Source organism: Archocentrus centrarchus, chromosome 20 (assembly GCF_007364275.1).
Source record: "Archocentrus centrarchus isolate MPI-CPG fArcCen1 chromosome 20, fArcCen1, whole genome shotgun sequence".
NCBI lineage: Eukaryota > Metazoa > Chordata > Actinopteri > Cichliformes > Cichlidae > Archocentrus > Archocentrus centrarchus.
The window spans coordinates 6,107,595-6,130,193 of NC_044365.1; the positions used below are offsets into that span (position 1 = coordinate 6,107,595).

General features: G+C 42.8%; 1 protein-coding gene across 2 annotated transcripts; it reads right to left on the reverse strand.

Annotated features, from left to right (window-relative positions):
* Positions 1 to 560: 560 nt before the first annotated feature.
* Positions 561 to 22,175, reverse strand: zcchc2 (zinc finger, CCHC domain containing 2). 2 transcript variants are annotated; one of them, XM_030756512.1, is made up of 15 exons: positions 22,072 to 22,169; positions 21,186 to 21,994; positions 16,784 to 16,904; positions 16,347 to 16,417; positions 13,303 to 13,374; positions 12,451 to 12,542; positions 10,634 to 10,737; positions 10,085 to 10,147; positions 8,907 to 8,961; positions 8,668 to 8,791; positions 6,508 to 6,575; positions 6,246 to 6,313; positions 5,805 to 5,903; positions 4,157 to 5,719; positions 561 to 3,551 (listed from the first exon to the last, which is right to left on the reverse strand). In XM_030756512.1, exons 2-15 carry the CDS (start codon positions 21,984 to 21,986, stop codon positions 3,490 to 3,492), a joined length of 3,363 nt encoding a protein of 1,120 aa, XP_030612372.1. In that variant the 5' UTR covers positions 21,987 to 21,994; positions 22,072 to 22,169; the 3' UTR covers positions 561 to 3,489. The 2 variants fall into 2 exon arrangements, with proteins under 2 accessions (XP_030612372.1, XP_030612371.1); XM_030756511.1 differs by having other exon boundaries at positions 21,186 to 22,175.
* Between the last annotated feature and the right edge of the window lie 424 nt (positions 22,176 to 22,599).

A 22,599-nucleotide genomic window follows, 5' to 3' on the forward strand; every position in this document is an offset into this window, starting at 1 on the left:
CACTCGGCTGCTTTCACAGCCAGAGATCAACGTGCAGCTTTCATTAGTGAGCAGAAAAGGGAGCCTGGAGCAGACATGAAGAGGCTTTAGAAATGGTCCTGCAGCCTTCATCTGCCAGTAAGTCACAGGACCCATCTGAGGAAGACTCAAGTCCACTTCTGAGTGTCTGACCCCTCCTCTGACAGCGGAGAGGACACTGAGGACCCTGCCCTTCCAGCGAGTGGGCCTTAAAGTCGTCTGGTCTGCATCTCATACCGAAATGCTGCGATACATTCAGGCGCCCATCAGCATGATGCCAGAGCCTACGAGATACGCCTCAAGAATCCATGATGGGACCCCCCCCCTTTCTTCAGTCATGACAGCTGACTGAATTTTACAGAATGACAAACCTACAATAGAGGTGTTAATTATCAGGATGGAACAGCAGCTCTCACCTGTCCAACTCACCTGTTCTCAACACCAGGAGGAAAGCTTCCTGCTTTAGTGCAGTCTGTTAAAGCCGTGAAGTGTTTTTATGGTAAAATCTTAAAGGCAGGACAAACTGCATTTTTATTTATTGCTTTTAATTACAGAAAAGAGATCAACAGTTTGCATAAAACCCAAATTCCTCTCTAGAAATATTTAACCTTTCCAGTATCTAGATATCAAAGAGTACAGTAAACATTACAGCTGAGGGTGGAGCAGTGATTCCTTACAGATGAACAGTACAGCATTTTTCAAACCCTAAAGGTCAGTAATGAAACTTGGGTCGTTTGGTGCATCCTCTGTACACACACACACACACACATACACACACACACACACACCTCTTCATCCACTCAGACTGGTCCACTTCGTCTCACTGCTTGTGATCCAGAACAGCGGGATCTTCAAGTCTTGGATCAAAGGAAGAACTTCAAAGGGGAAACAGTTTGAGACATAAATAAAGCTGATCTATGGAGCTGTTTAATAGTGCATCTCCTTAGCAGATTTACATAAAATATCTTGTAGCCTCCATCACTGGCATCTCTTATCCATCAATTAAAAAAAATAAAAATTGTATGCATAGATAATAAATGCACTGACAGGCTGAGCAGTAATGGAGGACAAATGCACAAAGACAAGCAGCATATCCACAAAGCTCTGAAAACAACCAACGAGCAGCCTTAGTGTCTCAAATGGCTAACAGGAACTTCAACGGCTTTAAAAAAATAAAATAGCCTAAATAAAAGAATCCAACATTTGTATTCAGTTCAGAGAGGAAACACAGGTGCTGTTAAACTACACTCTTCACCGTGAAAGGTCATTTGATCGGTTATTTTGTGAGAACTGTTAATTCCTTAAATACATTTTTACATATGGAACCCTAAAGTGTCTAGTAATAAACAAACCTGGGAAAGAAGCAGTACAAATGCATAAATAAATAAACCGGAGGTTCGTGAAAATGCATTTAAATATTTATCAAAATGTCACATTGGAAGCCTGAACTGCTTTCAACTATAAACAGCTGCTAGAACAAGAACAGCAGATGTACTTAAAAGGTTTCAACTGAGAAATGTGGAAATGAAGCACTCTGTTCAAGCTTTTACTGAACGAGGCAGCTAATGCTACTCAGACCAGCAGGCAGCTCAGCGCGCTTTGAGCTCACAGGAGTTAGCGCTGAAGTGAAGAGCTAGCAGGAAAAGTGTCTCCTGAATAACTCAACAGGCTCAGACTGCTCTGAGCTAACCTTAGCCAGAAGACTAACTTATTTAGCAGTTAGCGGTCTTGGTAGGGAGCATGTGCAGGGTTATCTAATAGAAGGGAGAAGGAAGAGCGCATGTTCAGCAGCAGTTTGAGCCAAAGGGTGCTGACTGACTAATGTGGCAGCACAAAAACCCTAACATTTTATTATGAATAGGCTTTAACTGCCAATTTATTTATTGTCAATAATTTATTTATGTACTCCTGAACACTTTGGGGCTCCATATTCACACACTGCCTTCGGAGAAGATTAAAGCGCTCATTGCTTTCAATCAACAGATGTTCAAACTTTTCCACATCAAAAAAAAAATCACCAAGCATCAACTATCAGGTCCACCTTAAAACATCTTAAAGTAAAAACAAAAAAACTATAGAGCTTTTCAGTTGATTCATCAACTTCCAGCCCAGAAAGTGTCAGGATCATCTGAGACAGTGTCCAGCACTGGACTTCGTTTATCTCAGCTCGAGGCTGAACCCACTAAAGCTCTCCTTAAAGTCCTGCTGTGCTTTAATCAACCCGGTCACTGCAAATTAGGCCGTTACCATTTACAACTTCTGCAAACACCAAGAACACTCTGAATGAACGTGTTCACCTTCATGGCCCCGTGTCCATTTAGGAGGTGGAATTAAAGCAAAAAAAGGGAAAGGGATCTGGAGGAGGATGGGGTGCAGGCTTTTTACCTTAAACAGGTATTTAAATGCATGCGTTCAGACATAATCAGCCAGCTCAGTGTGCTTTTCAGTTTAAAGCACACTGGAGCCTTGAGGAGCACTGCTTTGACATCAGGTGACAAAAGCAGCCTAGATTTGTCTGCAGTGGAGCATGAAGCTACCCTGATGCAGTGGCTGTTTGGATATGAGTGAACAAAAAGGGACATTGAGGTTAACGGGGGAAAGAAAACAGCAATATGACGGGTACCACGTGTGCTCTGGGACAGAGGTGGTCTGACTCATTAACTGGGATCTGTTTCATTTCTACAGTGGGTCGTTTCAGGTAAAACACTGAATCCTTTCACTGTCAATAAAAGGCCATTCCACACCTGAAGCAACTGCTCATTAGAGCTGATTTCAAATGACCACCACTATGACTATGTGAACTTGTTCTGGTGCATGTTTTAGTCACTCCTGCTTCTCTATAGTGCATCTGACTGAGTAAAACTTTAAAAATGGAAAAATAAGAAACTTAAATTACAAAGCAGCAGCAATTACCTTCCAACTAAAAACATCAAGTGGCAAAACGCATGACAGCCGTCCAATCGGATTTTTTTTTTTTTTTTACATGAAAAAAAAATTACAGCAAAATTGAAGACAAACTATTTTTTTGATTTGTAGTCTTTGAAAACTGCTGTACAATTGTGTCAGACAATAAAAATTGCAGGTGAACAGTTAAGAAAAGGCATACATACGCTCTCCTTTAGAAATAAGTGTCTAAGAACCTCAGTTTACACCAAAAGTTCCACATTAATGTTAAAACTAAATATCCTCAAATCTCTTACACTTCCTAATAATTAAGTAATAAGTTAATCATTTCCAACCCTCAGTGCAAAAATATCAAAAACCAACTGAAAGGGGCGGGGCTTCAAATCACATGGACAGTTGGTATGTGCAAGACAGTGAGTTATCCCAACAGGATGACTATTTTTTTCAGGCACAAGTACTTCGGTGTTGTCCATGGAGCCCTTGGCAGGTCGGGCCTGCTCTCCGGCAGCGCCCGGGGCAGTCGCTGTGGAAACGAGGCTGCAGGAACTCCTCTTCATCCTTTCGTCTTTAATCAGCGTTGTCAGGGGCATCTGAAGTGTGGGATGCTGCGTACTTTAACCGGAAACCACCTGTGACATAACGGGAACACAGACAGGACATCAGTCAGTGCACAGTGATGGAAATACTCACGGGAGGTTCTCTAAGGTCACTATTCACTATACTATACTACACTATATTGGAGTAGTTTCATTTGTTTTCCATTACAATCGAGTACTGCTTCAGCAAGAGGACCTGAAAGGCCTGTGATGTTATTTGTGTGCGACACAAAAACAGTCACTCTGTTTAGCTTCCTCTGGATTCTGTCACCCTCCAAGCACAAAAACATCTGTGTAGGCATTTCCCTCATTGCTGGGTTTAATAAAACAGCGGGTTTAATTCTTGTGAAGGAATATAGCTCTCCTGACCCTTCTAGTGACATCACAGCTTGGCCAATCAGTGGCCTGAAGTCTGTTAATGTCACGTTTGCAGCTCAACTGTGCCTGCTTGGAACCGTGGCTGAGTAGGTACTAAAAACTTAGCAGGTACCACCTAATGGGAAAAAAAAAATAAAAACTAAGTGGAGTCGGGCACTAGTGGAAAAAGCATTAATGTAATTAATTAGAAGCCCTGCTCTCTAGTCTTGGCTGAATGTTGGACTGGACTTGCAAACGTAGCGTTGGGTGTAGTCTCTTACCTTGCTGTATGGAGGGCTGGTTACAGTCGGGAGCGAAGTGGCCACTCACACCACAGTTATAACAGGACACGTTCCCATTCTTCTTGTTGACTCCACCTCCACCTATCAGAGAAGGAGGCAGGATCCCCAGAGGAGGGTACACGTGCTGGTAGACACGTTGGCAGAATGATGCGTTTGGTGCCATTGGCTGCTGGAGGCTGTAGCTTGCGGCAGCTACCACTGCCGTAGCCTGTGTGGCCAGCATGTGTGATGGCACCTCTGCGTGACTTTGGGCGTGAGTGCTAAGGTAGGGGGGTGGGTGTGCTGGAGGAGGGGCACTAGGGAAGTAAGGAGGCAGGGAGGTAGGGCCATTGGCCTGGTGAGGAGGGTGAGCCTGGGTGAGGTAGCTGTTATTGCACAGGCTTGTGATCTGGAAGAGCTGCGGAGGAACGCTAAACATCTGGTGTGTTGCTGCCATCTGGTGGCCAGGGAAGAATAAAGGCGTTTGACCCGAAGCAACGCTCACGCTGTTGCTTCGGCTGCCGCAGTTGTTGTGACAGCCACAAGTTCCACAGCCCATTGGCTGCTGCTGTGGTGTTGGCTGCTGGGGGGCAACTTGGTGCTGCTGGGTTTGCTGGAGAGTGAGAGGGCTACCAGGAGCGACAGGAGTACTTCCACGGGAAGCACTGCTGTTACTGTAGGAAGTACTGTCGCTGTGTGCCGTGCTGTGTGTAAGTGCTGGGCTGGGACTCGGGGCAGGTCCAGGGGTGTGTGTGGGCACAGCTGGAGGAACAGCAGCTTGTACTTGTCCAGGAGACGAAGCTGTTCCAGGGGCCACAGGTGCTCCCAGAGTTGACATGGGGACAGTAGGCAGGGTGTAGGGAGAAGGCAGGGCAGATGGTAAGCCTGGGTGCTTGGTTTGTGATGTCTGTACGTGCTGTAGAGAGGAGGCCAGGCCTGAGCTGGCACTGGCTGGGTCTTGGCAGGATAGTAGAGACGACGAGAAGGATGTAGGGCCCGAAGACATGACATTGATGGATCTGATTGGACCCTGGTGTGAAACCTGTGGGGCAGCAGGTGAAGAGCCACTCCCCGGGACTCCGTCAGTGCCTCCCTGGCTATGAGACAAACCTGTTTTGAAGCCCGGAACCAAAGGCTGCACAGCAGAATTTCCTGGAGGATGGAGTCCAGTAGGCGGAATCCCAAAGGCTTGGAGAACATCCCTCTTCTCTGGGTTGTCCACAATTCCCGAGACAGCTGGAGGCAGTGTGGGCATCTGTATCATTAGTGGCCCTGATGAGGGCTTTGCCTCTGAAACCATGCTCTGGCCAGGAAGTGAACCCAATGGAAGCCCAGCATCAGAGGCTCCATTGGGGAGTATGTAGTTCACAGGATGCATGAAGGAGAGAGGGGGGAGCTCTGCCCTCATCTCCGGGTAGAGGGACTCCATCTGGGCCTGATGGCTGTCAAAAGACAGACGATCAACAGAGGAGATCACCTCCAGCACAGCAGGATCATTCTGGCAGGGGAAGAACACGTCAGAACGCCGTCCTTTACAGACGTCATCAGAGGGGCTGTCTGTGTCTGACATGGAGACAGAGGACAATGAGACTGCTTATCACACTTAGTTTAAAAAAATAAAATAAAAAGTGGCCTGTGCTTGTTTAACCTTTGTGGTTTTCGTCCTCACTTTCCAGGCTCTCTGGTCCTCGGCGCTGTGGGCTGGATGGGGAGCTGCAGCTTTCTGATGAGGTTTCAGAACCCCCGCCTGCAACAACAACGTGTGTCAAACTACTGCTGAGCTACTTTAAAGCACAAACAAGGCGTCTGATGTGCATGCCTTTTCCTTAGATTCACATGAAATGGAGCAAATGAAGCGATCAGTGTGTCCTGTGAGATATGAAGAGGCTTTCTGAAGACAAATCAGTTCACCATTTATACATTTGTTTATTAAACTAGCAGCCATAAACCCTCTGGCAGTGTTATAAACCACATGAGCCCGTGAACTCATGCAGGAAAACTGTTCCCGATGAAGATGGAAGCAACTTGTTTTGCCACTTTTTCTTGTGCAGAGTTGCGATATAATTTGGAGGCGATATCACCCCCTCACCTTTCCTCTGAGCTGGTACCGAACACCCATTGGACACAAAGGTAACCGATTTGCACTTCCCCTTGTCCCTGAAAACAGACACACATAGGAGACAAGGGAGTAATGTTAACAGAAAGAAGAAATGCAGATGCAGTACACTGATATGAAAGTCATTAGACAAAGTCACCCACTGCAAAGGCACTTTGAAACCCCACTGCTCAAACCTGTGTGTCACATACAGCAAGCATGGATTCTCTTTCAGAGAGCAGTGAAGCAGACTCACCCTTCTGTGGGCAGCACTCTGCTCTTGGTTTTGGTGGCTGAGCGGTTTCTCTTCTCTGTGTCCTGGTGCTGTAAGAAAGATCAGGAGTCAGAGCAGCTTCAGCTTCATCCGCCCCAAAAAAAAAAATCATTAGCTTTCACCTAAAAGCTCCTCTGGAGCTGAGGATGACTCCTGTTGCCATTAATTGCAGATGTTTGTGTGTCATTCCGCACTCAGTGTAACAGCACATTAAGAAAAATCACTTAAAGAAGTTAAAGAATTACTACACAGAGCTGGAGCAGGAAAAAAATATCCTTAAATGCAGACATGATAGAAACACCCAAATATACTGATATAGCAGCCTAATATCAGCACCGCTGACCAACATCAGCAAAAAAACCCCCAAAAGAAAACCAAAAAACACGCATTAGTTAATCCGGTGCTAACAGTTCAGCTTCCCCTTTAAAAGCAGCTCTGTGAGCCTAATTCTGACAGTTTACACTGCAGGATCATCACTGGTGATGGCAGCTGGTTATCCAGCTATGACCAAACACTATTTTAATTGGTCTAGTTAAGGAACTAGACCAGGTAAATATTACTTTAATATTTTTACTGTGAATTTGTCAGTGCCAGTGCAGCGTTGCACTGTACGGGCGCACGAGACGGTACAACTCAGTGTAACTTCTTCAATGCACCGTTTTTAATGAGAATGTTCTGTTATCACACAAGTCATTTTTTAAATCTGGGATCAGCGAAAAATCTCTATCCAAAAATAAATAATTCTGACAAATCAACCCCAGTGGGGTGGCTGTGGCTCAGCAGGTAGAGCAGGTCACCTACTAACCGGAAGGTTGGCAGCTCAATTCCTGGCTACATGCTAAAGTATCCTTGGGCAAGATACCGAACCCCAAGTTGCTCTCAGACGGAGTGTGAATGTTAGACAATAAAAGCACTTAGCTTAGTTACACATGGAAGTGCTTGTATGAATGGGTGAAGGTAAACATGTATGAGCGCTTTGAGCGCTCAGAGTAGAAAAGCGCTAAGTAAGAACGAGTCTGTTTACCATGAAGGGTCCACAGCAGAAGAACCCTCACGAACAGATTTGTTAGAATGAGAGAAATAATGTGCTTTGTCAGCAGATCTCACAGACAGCGTCGGGTAGGAGTGAGATTCACACAGAGCACTGCCCCCCCCCTTCACGTGGCAATTCAGACACGCTGCTGGCACACAGGAACAGCTGGGTTAATGCAATCTTTGTGGCCTTCAGGCATGTACAGCCCTTAATGATTAACCAAGTGTTCATGAAATGGTGCTCACTTTGAACTTCACAGCTGAGGTAATCATTAGACCAGACATGCATACAGTAGCAGCTTTTATTCAAGCAATCACAATAAAAACAGCTACAATACTTTGAGAGTAATGAGCATTTGTTTTTCTGTATTCTGATTTGTTATTTTGGACTCTGGTCTGTGAGGGATCCTCAGTCGTTTCCTGTTGCTTTAACAGAAGAGTTAGAGGGGCATGATCCTGAAAGCTGACTTCAAGTCTTGCTCTAACCCATCAGCAGAGCTCTCATTATACAAGTAAACACAGTGAAGGGGGGAATAAAGAGGAGCGCCTCCGTTTTAGTCCAGTAAACAGGTAGAAATATTCGTGTGACATTGCACACGTGTCTTGAAGACACAGTAGCAGGAGGAGCTGTATTCCATGTAGTCATGATTCTTGAGTCAGACTCTGTATTGAAGGTGTGGCTACTTATGTTTACAGGGGGCCTGTTCCCCTCAGAGACTCCATTGTACATCCTGTATAATGACAATAAAGGCATTCTATTCTATTCTATTCTAGTTTCATTTCAGTCTTTTCAGCTGCACTTCAGTCACAGGAATAAAGAAATCAGCATAACAGAAATGTTCATTGGTATGTAAAAGAGCTGCTTTTGATAGAGGCTTGCATTGCAGTGACCAGCACACCTAATGCACATAATGAGCAGGTTGCAGCACAGCAAGCTACCATTTCTAGACTTGTTCCAGCATCACCAATCATGTGATGAGCCTGCTTACACTGCTGTGTGGGTCAGTGGTATGCAGAAGCACTTGTGAGTGTAACAAGCAACCTATTTAATCAAACATGTTTCAGAAACAGGAAGGCAAAAAAAGAAAAAAGATATAAAAATAACCTGACCTGTTCAGCTTCCTGGGTGCTCCGCAGTGCACAGCTCTTTTTCCTCCTCTCTGCTGGCCCATTGAGCTCTGCAGCATGTCCTCCCCTCCAAGGGTCCCCCGGGGAGCCTTTGGCACTGGTCAGACTGGTGGAGAGGAGCAGATGTTTGTGGTTAATAAATGTGTCAGTTTTTTTTCCTGCTTTAGTAACTGTATGTTAACTGAGGAGATAAAAATACTTGTGAACCACAGTCTACTCACGGCTGACATGGACTCTTGGGCCCGTGCTTTTTCTTGTGTCCCTGCACATACGGCTCTAAATTTCACAGGGTTAAAAAAGGTCAGTGACATCCAGCTCATTATGCATTACAACTCACAGGTTATTATAAAAATGACAAATGTACAATTTGAATAAAGCACATTAGGTGATCACTATGTGCAAGTTTGATAAAAAATTTTGACCAAGGAGTAAGACATTTATGTAGACAAGTTCAAAACAAAGAGATCAAAAATGATGGTACCAATTTTTAATCAGACACCCAATTATCATCATCATCATCATCATCATCATCATCATCACTAGTGCTAGGATTGGCACCTGTCTGGGACATGAAAAAGCTCTTATTTAACCATCCCTATAAAATACTACAGCAGAACATAAAGCTGTTCAATTATGTTTAATGGAGCAATGATTAAAGTTTCCACCTGCTTTTTGCTAAGCTAGGCTAAATCTGGCCTGCACCTGTGCCTGCTGACTGCAAAGATAACAGGTTTCCCTGAGATTTAAAGCATGTTTAAACTGATCCTTAGAAGTTCTTCTGCATAATCAGCCGGTAATATTGAAAATGAGTAGCACACGTACACTTTCAGCGCGATAGGAAAAGTAATCGATGGAATGGGACTATTACAGGTAACGGATAGAGAAAATTCCTCATTTTCCTCCTCAGTCTTACAGCAACACTGAAACCTCTGCACACATCTGCTGCCTGAGGTTGGCTGGCACCAAGTAAGATCTGATATTCTCTATATTTGTATGGTAAATGGTATTAAAATCAAATTGTTCTTCGGGAGGAGAAAGAAAAAAGGACTTGACAACAGCATTAAGAAGTCTTATGTGAAGTATGAGGCAGGATGCGGCTGTGCTTGGTGATCTCAGTCCAGCACATGACGGGGCAAATATAACTGAAATATGAGGATTTGAAACAGACTCAGCCTTCCCAACTGACCTCCAAAAATAAACGCTAGTTAGAGTCTGGCTGCAGCCCTGGTTAGCTGGCCATTCCTTTGCTTTGTCAGTGCCTACAATCAGTTCTCATTCAGCAATTACACATGCTTCCATGCACCCCCCCCATCGTTTCTGTGCTGCCACTACTAAAAAACACTCGACAGGAAACACCAGCGTAGGAAACACGATGGAACAGACATTCACTTTTCCTCACCTTCCTCCTGACTGGAGGCGTCAGAGCAGTCTCTGTGGTAGGCTTTCCCCTGCTGACAGTTGCCTGTTTAAGAACAATAAATAAGGAAAAACCCAGGCAGTGACGCACAAGCAGTGAGAGACAGAAAACCTACAGTTTAGGCTTTGTTACTCATGTCTGATCACAAAGACCAAAGCTGCAGTCATTTTCTCATTTAAAAACTTTACAGCATATTTATTCGTTACACTGAGAAAAGAAAATGAACTTAGCAGAACGCCTGAATGGTTACAAATATAAATGAATGAATCCAACATTACACAAAACACAAGTTAGTGTTTTCTCTGGCTATTTCAAGGCTACATAAATGAAGTGCAGAGGAGTTGCCGCCCTCAAAGGGAACAGACTGCACTACATCAGTGGACACGAGTCTTTAAAAGGAGGTCGGATCACCGACTCAACAGGACACAGCAGCTTACACAGTACTGATCAAATGGCTGACCGAAAAAAAGGCAGGCTTTCTAACAGCGTAGGAGCTCCCTTGTTATCTGAATATGTTGGTGTGATACTCACATCTGTTATAAGTGGGTTTAGCAGAGTAACTGGAATCACAGTTGAAGAAGCTGCAGACCTTCCTGGTCTGCCTGAAGAGAGGAGGAGCAGACAGGAACCTCTCTCTAGAGGTGAGAACAGGCAACACGAGTCAGACTTTAATCTAAAAATAAATCTTCCTGAGATCAATTTAGATTTAAATCATCAAACAACACATTCAAATTTTTTTTTTTTTTGGGTCAATATTGTTAAAAACTTTAGACTGATGAACTTTCACTTCTGGGAACTTATTTGAGTAATTACTATGAAGCATAAATGGCTTAATCTAAATGCTCACATGGGCATAAAACTGCATGAATAGAATGGAGCTGACTAAAATGATTATCATGGCCAAAATTATTTATGGCTGATAATAGCTAAAGAAAAACTGCCAAACCAGTTGAGGCTGGTTTTACAAAAAGGTGAGAAACAATGGAGGCAGCAAAGCTGAATGTAGTCTGAGTGTGGGCTGGACTTTGGATGGAAACAAACAAAAACAGTCCAAGCAGATAGGTTTCACTTCTTACTAAAGGAAACTGGTGCATAGGGCACACCCACTGAGTGTGTGTGTGTGTGTGTGTGTGTGTGTGAGAGAGTGAGTGAGTGAGTGATATCAGAAAGGAAAAAGAAACTCAATGGTCGACTATTCAACCAGGACTCCACAACAGCCCTGTTTGGCATGCATGACTTCATGTACTACAGGGACAGTTACCAAACCTTTCAACAGTGAGACCTATTTGACAGATTATGTCTAGCTGGGTCTGAGGTCAGAGCACCCCCCCCCCCCCCCCCCCCCGAGGAGTGATATGATGGGATGCTGCTCAGGGCTGGGGCTGGGAGTCTTTGCAGTTTTTCCTGCTAGTTTGGCGCAGCAGCAGTAAGTGTGACACACAGTATACCACAGGAAATTAAGGTACTTAGAGTTCCCATGAGGCAGCCAGTGGGGTGCTATTTTACAAGTTTTCAAACTAATCAAGTGATGGTTGTCTATACATCCATGGAGCCAATTTAACAAAATGTAAACAAAAAGATTTGTTTTTGTCCTGAATTTAAATCTCTGAGAGTTTCATTAAAATGGTGGCAGGAGTATAAACTGCACACACACACACACACACACACACACACACACACACACACACACACACACACACACACACACACACACACACACACACACACACACACACACACACAAAAAAAAAGCCTTTCAGGGTCAAGTCAGCAAACTTTTTAAGCAGTTTTCGTCTAACAGCCAGCAGGGGACTTATTTTCCATTTACATCCCCCAAACAATAGCAGGAAACTATTAGCATATTTTTGTGAATACAAGTATGCGGAATATCATCCAAACTTTATTTCCAAGTTTAATACCATTCAAATTCTGACTGTTTTATAATGCCAGAAAGCTTCTTCCTCGTTTTCAAATGGTGGCACAGTAAGGGGTTGGACCGTATGTCAGATTTATCACACCTGAAGGTGGTTTTTGGGTCAAGCAGGACAGATGTGGACCTCGTATCTTTTGAGAACTCAGAATAACCAAATGAAATGATCACAACTGTGGAAAGTCCTCAGTCAAGGTTGCAGTTTGCCGTGTTTTCAGGTGATCTGATGTGTGAATGGCAGAACACACCAAACAAGATACAACTGGAAGAGGATTTTTTTTAAATAAACCTAGCCACAAAAATGCAAACAAAATACTCCTCTATCAGAATATGGCTCATCTAGTTAGTGAGATCAGAAGGTGCACGTGTTCAACCAGTTTAAGATGTCATTTGAACAAGTGGATTAAATGTGAATTACCTGAGGTTCTTCTCTGCCTCCCTGCTCTCATACTGGCTCAAAAGACCCAGGATGCCTTTCTCAAAAGACTCCGTACACTGATCCTTGGGAAGCTGCAGAGAAACAGAGGGAAGGTGAACAACAGGTGAGATGCACTCAAACATGTTTGCACATACATGCTTCCATCAATTGTCTTTTACCAGTTTAAGAGTTCAAGTTGCTTTTATGTGCTAAATAATCAGATTTGGCTTCAATGGTGTGGAATGAAGCTGTATTAAAACTAGCGTGCCTCTATTATATTCATCCAGGCATGTGAGAATTTTTACAACAAGGTTTATCCTGCTCACCTGAGCACAGATTACTTCAGTGAATAAAACAAAACGTCATGCTCTGATGTTTAATATTCAATTTCAGGACTTGCTTCCTTTGTTAAAAAAAAAAAAAAAAAAAAAAAAAAGAAGTTTTAAACAGGAAAAGCACTTTAAGTTGGCATTTGGACTTCCCACAGCAGGAAAAGCAGAGTTGTTACTGGTGTAGCTGTGGCTCAGGAGATAGAGTGGACCATCTACCAATCAGAAGGTCAGTGGTTTCATACCTGCCTACTGCAGTCTGCATGTTAAAGTATCCTCGGGCAAGATATTGAACCTCACATTGCCCCCAGTGCATTCATTGGAGTGTGAGTGTGTGGATGTTAGACGAGATGCTTAGGTACAGGAAACAGAAAGCACTTGAATGAATGTGTGAGATTGGCTGAACGAGGCTTGTAGGAGGGATTCGAGTGCTCAGAGTAGAAAAGTGCTATATAAGCAGCATTTACCATTCACTGCTGCCACACCTGAAATGTACACCTATGACTTCAGCAATAGTGATCACCTTAAAGAGGAAGTTCTCCAGCTCGACGTGGGTTTTGGTCACACTGCTGGAAGATGAGTCCGACCACTTCACCTGGAACAGTATCGAAGGACAGTCTCCATCACCACAATGAGACAACTGCCAAAAACAACTTTACAGGAGGACTATGCTAGAACTTCATGGAATACTGATACAGTACACAACACAGCCCAAAGCAGTGCTACAACACTGAATACAAATTACAAGTCTGAGTATGAGAAAAACTGGATAAAGTTAAACACGACTACATGACATGCCACAACAATGAAAAAGAACAGCTACACCTGAACAGATACAATCAAATGTTACGTTTCAAAATTTGCAGAAGTGTTTATATTTAAGCCTTTATTGTTTGAGCAAACTTAAAAAACAAACAAACAAAAAACATGCAAGATCAAATGAAAATTAAAACTGATCTGAGTCCTGCTGAGAGACATGGAGGCGTGACATTTCTGAGCTCTGTGAGCTCATGAGTTACACATGACTGTGTGAGCCTGAGCAATACAAGAATAAAGAGTCCAGAGGCAATAAGTTGTGAGTTAGCATCCGTTTAATTCTATAAATGATTTAATCAATGTTTATTTAGGTTTCTGCACCACTGCAACAGTTTTTCAGCCTCATCATTTATGCCTGAGCTTATTTCTCAACAGAAAATTTTACAAATAATAAATTCTGTGTGGCTGCAGAAGAAAAATCAGCTGGTCGACTGTCACATAAAGCAGCTCATCCTGTGCTGCATCACAGAAATACCAACTATTACTCAGCGTGCAACAAATGTGTCTGAACATGAGATGGATTCATACCGGCAATTAAAAGCAGGTTGATAAAAGGGGGTTTCTCATTAAGAAAATTATTAGTGAGATTTGAATAAACATTTCTTAATGCAGTAGCTTCAACTCATGTTAATGAGCACACGATCAGAGAACACCATGTGGATGGTGATCGATCGAGGTTCCATCAAATGTTCATTCTAAGTTTATATATTTTAGGAATTTTCTACAAGTGAGAATTTATATAAATCGTTACTAAACTACAATAATTCACAGGACAGTTGCTGTCTTCAAGATAAAAACTGATTGAATTCATCTCTATTTTCTAGCAGTTTTTCTGCATGTTAATCTACAAGTTTTGAAATTTTAGCAAAACAGATTTCATACATATGAAGGGAAACGAAGGTCATTAATAACCTAACCAGGAGAGGTCAACCAAGAAATATGGCTCAAACAAAAGCAGAAGGTTGCAAAGGAATCCAGGGGATCTTCTAAACCACTAAAAGCCTCTCTCACACTGATCGATGCTCACGAGTGCCTGTCAGCGCTGCAGAGTACCTCAGAGCGGCTCACCATCACAGATGGAGAAATGAACTAAAGAAAAATGTCCACAGACTCAAGATTGTTCTACCAAAGAACGGTCAGAAAAAATAATTAAGTTCATGTTTTAGAACATCAAAGTCCTGACTCCTGTTCTAATATTTTTGTCTCTTTTTCTACTTCACAAGCTTTTTCTTTCAACTCTCGGCTACAGATGAAAATCTGTGATTTTCAGCCAGTTTCTGAAACATCTTGTGGACGCTGAGGCAAATGCTGCAGCTTTATCAGTGTCTCAGCAACAACTTGTCATTATCAGACTCGCCTGTTCACATTGAATTAAGTTGGTAATCAGAATTCTGATACTAATAAATGGTCTTCATCTATGAATAATTTTTAAATTATCCTTAGAATTAAAAGCTCTGAGGGCTCAAAAGATGTCACGTCTCCATAGAATCAGAGTTAAAAGTTCACCCGGCCTATTTATGGACGCACTACAAAGATGTGTGAGAGTGTGTCTGTGTGTTGTGCATCAGCAGCTCATTCACTACAAACAGATGGACAGTGAGTGTGGCTAGCTGTTGGCCTGACTCTCAAAGCTTAGTCAAGCCAACAGGACAGTTATTCTCTCCTCTCCATCTGCTTAATGATCGTTTTTATCTCCACAAACAAGCAACAATCAGGTGAGTTTGTTTAGATCTTTAAAAAACAGACATCTCCAGGGATAAAGTCATCAGCTGTGACAACCTGCCACTAGCCTGGCACTACACCGACAACCCGCGTAACCTGAAAATGGGATTAGCTGAGTGCAACGGCCAAGTAGGTCAAACCAAGTAAAGGAAAGAAAGAAAAAACTATATGGGAACTAGAACAGGCACATGGACACATGTAGAACCTGCATTTCACTGGCATGATGCTGTCCACTGTAGCTGCTACATCAGGACAGCCACCCTGTTCCAACTATGCTGGAGTCCTGAACAACAATATCACTGCAGCAACAGAGCAGCAGATGTATGGAAGGACGTGTGTAGTGAATGTTGGGCTCATTATGGGTGATGAGCTCTGTTTATATTGTTAAAACCAACTACAGCTGATTTTTTTATAATGAGACAAACGGAACAAGCATAACAAGCAGCACACTGTCCTTCTATTGGATGGTCTGCAGTACAGCGAAGTCGGTCAGAATACCTTTAGCAGGCCTGAGTAGTGGAAACACTTAGCAACACCAGTGCTGAAAGGCTGAAGTTGGCTTTATTATTCTATCACAAAGCTTTTCCTGTTACACTTCACTGGGAGCTGCTTGCTGCATTTCTCAAACGCAGTGGACTGACCACCTGCGCTCCCACGCTGAGAGCACAGCTGTTACGCTGTTGGTGGCAGAGCAGGAAGAATCTGCAATAATGACCAATCTTAACTTTATTATGCCACGTTCAGACTACAGGATATTTATGTGTGATAACATGGTCACTGTATCAGATGTGGTGAATATAGGATAAGAAATAGGGAACCATCAGTCTGCCTCAGCAAAAAAGCAAAATCATCAAAAATGTAAACGATAAATTAGTGTGAGGTAGAGCATTTTGGCCTCCCACCGACCAACCATGAAGTGAAGCCAACATATTGTTACCACCTACAACTCACTAAATTAATCAGTGACTGTCATCTTCCAGTCTGAGCTACTTTAGGGCTCTAATGAGGCGTCTGTGTGTGGTTACCTACCTCAAAATTGTATTCCTTGTCTGTTCTGGTCCGAGAGATACCCCTGAGCACAATTTCCTCTATATGCACCGCTGCACAGACACACAACAGTGGGACACACTATGATCATATAGTTTTTCTAACAAGTTTAGAAGGAAAACAGCAACACAGCAGATGCTATCTTTAGACACACTACTGTAGGTTTGCTGAAAGCCTATTGAATTATTTAAGCCCATACAATATCACGGTCATTTCAGCACCTGCCATGAATAAATTAGCAATTATGAAAAATGTGTATGGGTTGCTCTGCTGCTGTAACAAAAACTTTAGAAACCATTACAGGGCAAATCAAATGAGCTGGTTTGGTAAGGCTACTCATGAAATCAAATCAAACTGCTGCCCAGGTCCCTGCTGCACCTGCAGCAGATTAATGGCCATTATGTGCACTCTGTATTCACCTTCTCTCTGTGATGCCCTGCGGCTGGAGCGTCGGCTCTGGCAAGGTGGATGGGAGGTCGAACACTCTCCTAGTCCGAGCCCTTGACAGGTCAGGGAATCCCCCTTCTGACCCATCAGCTCCTGGAAACCAAACACACTCAAAGTTAGAAGAATACAGAGTCATTGAAATTTGGACTTCTACAGAGCACTGCATTTCACAATTAGCAAAGACTTTTTAATTATATGACAGTGCTGGCAGTTCAAAGTTACAAAAACACCACTAGTTTTACTTTTCCCAACAACACACAACTGTAGTTCAAGACTGGAATCTGAATATTGGGATACTATCCCAGGATCTCTTGGTATATTCAACTTTCTACAGACTGTAAGCCTAATTATGGTGACTATACACCTTACTTCAGGCACACACCAGGAATAAACAGTCCAAAGCAAATATATCAGTCTGTGATAAATTGCAATCCAACAGGAAACATGAACCCACTTAAACCCACTGAGCAAAAGAAAGAAAGAAAAAGCACATCACAAATACCAAAGGAAACAGTAGCATCTAAGCATCTGTGTAACAATAGCCCGTGGGTACAAAAAGGGCAAGCAAAGCAGAACAGCCTGACAATCAAAAGGGATGAAGCAGAGATTATGTATGCACAACAAAATCCCAGATCCCTCCATCTCTAACCATCCTATGTATTTAACACATTTGACAGTCCAGAGATGATTCTTAAAAAGGCATGAATGATTTTATTAAGAGCAGTACATCATCAGGCAGGGCTCTGGTTCACAATGACTTCATTCAAGGATTCATGTGGAACAGAAACAGCCTCAGAGGCAGAGATACAGATGCTTTATATGCTACTAGCAGCAGATGTAGCTGAGCTGGAAACTAAGAAAGTGAAAGAAAACGTGTGAACAAACAACTGGAACCACACTTTGTTCTATTAAAGGGTCTTCAATGAGGGGGGAGGAAGGGGGGGGGGAGATGACTGCTCAGGTGATTAAAGTATCTGATGTAAACTGCTACATGTACTCCGTGTGTGGATTAGGCTGCAAGACATGCTGAGACTCATTTATAGTGGCTGACCCGAAGGTGAGGGGTTCCTCTGGTGACACTTGAGTGGCTACAGTGGCTCACATGACTTCAGATTAGGCAAGTGAGCATTTTTTTTAATTTATACATAAATGCTGAAACAATCAGACCAACAGACAAGAGTTAAACAGTTTTATGTGTGTGTGCAGACCTCATGGGGTCATGATGCCATACTGCATGTTTCAACAGATCCTGTGGTCTGAATCTACCCACTGATAAACCTGTAAGAAGGAACCAGGTCTAATGAGTGAATCAGTAGTTTGTGCCTGTTTGGGATCAGATGGGCTAACAGCTGCTATTTTTGGATGCTGGTTGGAGACAAAGCTGGACCAGCATATTTAACATGCTTACACATAGCCACAGGATGCTCACATCAAGAAAGGCCAAACAGTCCAAAAATGACATGTTTCAGTTACTGAAACACAAACTGGTGCCTGTTACACATAACAGACTTACTGAATTGTCCGGATACTCTTGCAGAAGGAAGAAACGCACTGAAATCTTAAACACAGACTGGTGTTGAAAGAGCCAACATTCAGCATGGACATCACAATAACCCTGCTTTAAAAACACCGGCCTCCTAATTTCCCTCCAAAGGCTATCACACTAAGGTTTGCAAGAAACTAGTTTTTTTTTCCCGTGCCATCACTCAGCAAGGTGTTCCTACTTTAGCACTAAATTGGCTGGTAACAGGTGAAAAAACAAAAAAATCCAAATCATCATCACTATGCATTTTATATTTCATCCTTAATAGCTATATTAAGAAACCCACGCACGCAGATTAGACTGAGATGCAAGGAAAACAAAACACTTGCCAACTAAAAGCCAAAGGCAACAACGTCAATAAACACATGTCAGGCACGTCTATTACATACTGATGATTTAGCTTTTCATTACAGGATTTGGGAGTTTACAAGAGATTAAATGAGAAAGCAGAGTAAAAAGAAGCCAACTGCTTAGTTGAATGATTTAACTCAGTGTTACTGATAAACAAAGATATAGATTATTAGTGAAGCATGTTGAGTTTGCAATGTCATGAAGGCATCACTTAACTTGGCTATGCTACCATCACAACTTACAACCTGCTTTGTAGGCGGTTATGTTCAGAGGTGAGATTTAAAAATCAGATGAGAGAAAATAAATGATTGTATGATCTATGAGCTATTTTAAATCAGCTGTTGCCCAAAGGAGCAGGGCTAACACTTCACACTGCATTTCTGCAAAGCCCACTGATGTGTCAGTGTCTGGTATGGTATAAAGAGTCAATGTCTGAGAGGAGGTGGTGGTGCCACAAGTACATGAGCATGTACTTATGTATGCAGTACTAGAAAAATCTTTCCTTGTAGGTTAACACTGCCCAATGTAAATGCTTTGGTTAAGTGGTTTTATGGCAGTTTTCTCATCTGTTACAGCCAGGAGCAGAGAGGGAAACCAACTGCTGAGCAGTTGAAACAACACACACCCCAGAAAGATGCCCATGACAAATCAGATACCACCCAGGTCAAGAAAAACCCCCACCATATTTTCATGCTTGGTCCTGATTTGCTGAGAAGTCCATTTTTCATTGCTGGTATTACAACTTATTTTTCATAAGTTAGAAAACTGGATTAGAAAAAAAGGTTAATCTGCAATGAATTAACATTCACCACAAAAAAATCTTAACTTAGAGATCTTTCTGATTTGGGGGAAAAAAAAAAAAATTTCTCTGCAGTATTCACTTCTTGCCTAAATTATTTTTATATATTCTTAATATAACCGCAAAGGAATTTTAAAACCACTCTTGTTATGAGTTATACCTCTCAAATCAGACAGGAGGTTTAGGATTTGCTGAATCTGGCATGTTCTGAGCCCCAAGACGTGTTTAACACACCTAAAAATACTTCAGGGGCATTCCACAGTAATTTGCATGCCACGGAGGGGCCAATCTGAAAATTGTAATTGTTGTATCATTTGCAGTGATAAAGGTTAATAGTCTGGCTATTTATAAGGGACAACAATCCCAACACCTACATGTACAAGGAGTTTCAGGACAACGTCAAAAATATTAGAATATATTCAGGTTTGAGTGGCGTGTCACAGAGGGGACCAAGAAAATGAGAAATTATGAGACGCAAACATTTCTTACATATTCCCATGAGATAAGTTAGAAATTTAAATTTACAGGTATATTACTTTACTGATAGGTTAAAACATTAAAAGATTATATGAAGAACTAATGCTGTGCCTTTTTCTTTTTTCTCTTCTGGCTGATTATGTAACCATATGTAGCCACATTGTGGACACTTTTGTCCGCTTCTACATATCATCAAAAAGGTTTTTCAAATCCCAAATAGAAAACTTTGATTTCCTACACTGTGTGCCCTCCTGACAAAACAGCACTCAGATCAATTGAACTTTCATCATGTCCTCCCAGTTAAATATCTCATAGTTTTCTTCTTTTGTTTGTCCCAATTACTGTGGAATGACCCTTCACTGTAGTTGAACCAGCCTTTCCTGGGTGAAAGCTTTCTGCATCTTAGTTGTGACAAGTATTTTTACCAATCCACAGAACTCACCTCAACAGGTCTGGAAAGAGATGGCCAATAAGATGACAAGATGGCCTTTCTAAGGCCTGAGGTGATGAGTCTACTTCCCTCTCATGCTTTTGATTTTTACAATATGAAGAAACGTTTTCGTTATTTTTAATGACGTCAAAACTTGTCTATCCCACCTTTCGTGGAAGCTAATTTAATCAACAGAACCAGCATAATCAGCTGTTTGGTTGGGATGAAAACCTGCAGACACTGTTAGGGTATGAGGTCTTTACTCAACACCTGCTACAGCGCAGAGCCGCCGGGACAGCAGTCTGTTGGATAATCACAGGAAGACTTGGCATTACATCTGGATATAGCTTTAATAAGGGCGCCACTTACCCTCCAGTAAGCTTGTTAGTGACTTACACTGTAAATGGCGTTAGATAGCTGATGGTATCCAATATAGTTAAACACCAAGTTAGAAAGCAGCTCTGAGCGTGGCTGGTTGAAACCTGTAGCGGGCAGCTGGGTAATCGACTGGCTTTTACGTTAGCTGTTAGCAATAGCATTAGCTGTCCTACCATGGCAGTACAGCTAATGCTAGGAGAATAAGGTTTCCTCCTGAGCATACTCGGCCAATATGTAACCTAACATTAATTCCATATTATGCAGTTATCTATATATGTATATATTTTTGTTTTCCCCTTTAACCAATTCTGCTGAAGAACACAATCTAAAGTTGTGCGAGTTTGCTAAAGCTAGCATAGAATTTAGAGGCGCTACTGTTGGTTTGGTGCTCATTACCGTTGCTTGGGCGTTTATTTTAAGCTGGCTTTGACGCTTTTCCTCCTCTACAGCAAGCTCTATTTTGTCGAGCAGATCCCGCACAACTTGTCGTTGGTGGAAGTGGAAGGCTGGGTGTAGGGACGCCATAGTAAAAAGCAGCGCAAACTGCTCCAGAGGTCCTCCGGCTGCTTCGTTTGCGGAGAAGCCGCAGTCTTGCACTGAGCGCCCGTGTACATCCTCGGTCTGACACAGCGGGTGGAACAAGTGAACGTGAGGGTCCCTAAATGGAGGGAGGGGGTAGTCGTAATTTTTGTAGAACAAGGCCGGGTTTACATGGCTCAGTATCCGAAAGAGTATTCCAGCACATTCCCTGCTGTCAGATCCGAGGAGGGACAGGCAGACCAAGAGTTTAGACCTGATCACTGGGTCAACTACGTCCGTTAACATTCCCAAATCGCTCGGGCTATTTGCCCGAAACTCGAAGTCCCGTAAAACATGGTAGTCCTTTCTAGCGAGATCCTCCAAGTAAGATCCCAAAAACCGGAGCTCCAGGGGTTGGCACATATGCAACAACCCGCACAAGAACTCGATGCGCTTAGCGGGGTTTAGGTGTAGGCCGAACCACTCGAAGACGCTCTCCTTGTCCAGCTGTGGTGGATATACCGGAGATCTGGGCGAGTCCCCCCGCTTGTCGTACACCACGGACGGAGATACCGCCCCGAGAACATGTTGGTGCTTCGGCCGATCCAATGAATCGTTCTCAGCCGTTTTGTTACCTCCTTCCTCGCCCGTTTTCGTCGGTAGCTTCATTTTCAGCATTATCAGTGCTACAAGAGAGCGTTCAAAGTGTAAACGACGGAAAAATATACATTACTGACAACTTACACCGCTTCGTAATACTGACCGAGAAGCGAAATGCCCGTCGTTTAACTGTGTTATTACTATTCGCTAATCATCTGACGCGGCGGCGACGACGAAGCCCTTTTCACAGTTACATTCTTCTTCTACTCTGAATTTGCGGTAGTGTGGCAACTGTTAGCGCATTGCTGCCACCGTTCGACTGGTGGTGGAGTTACTGTAACGCACTGGAAATAATCTTTATGTCTATATATCGATATATATATGCACTGAATTATATATCATACTCCTCATGTGGACAGCTCCACCTATAAAATAAAAACTGTTATTTACAGAAATAAGCTTACTATTAACACCAGATTTATAATTCCATCCATCCATCATCATCATCCATCCATCCATCCTTTCGCTTATGCTTAGAGAGGCAGAATTTCATAGAAGTAAAGATAGGCCGAGGTTCACCAATAATGAATAATGTTCGTCAACGTGAACTTGTGAAGACTTTGGATGTCTCATCATCTACAGCACATGATGCCATCAAAAGATTCCAAGAAGCCGGAGAAATCTCCATTCC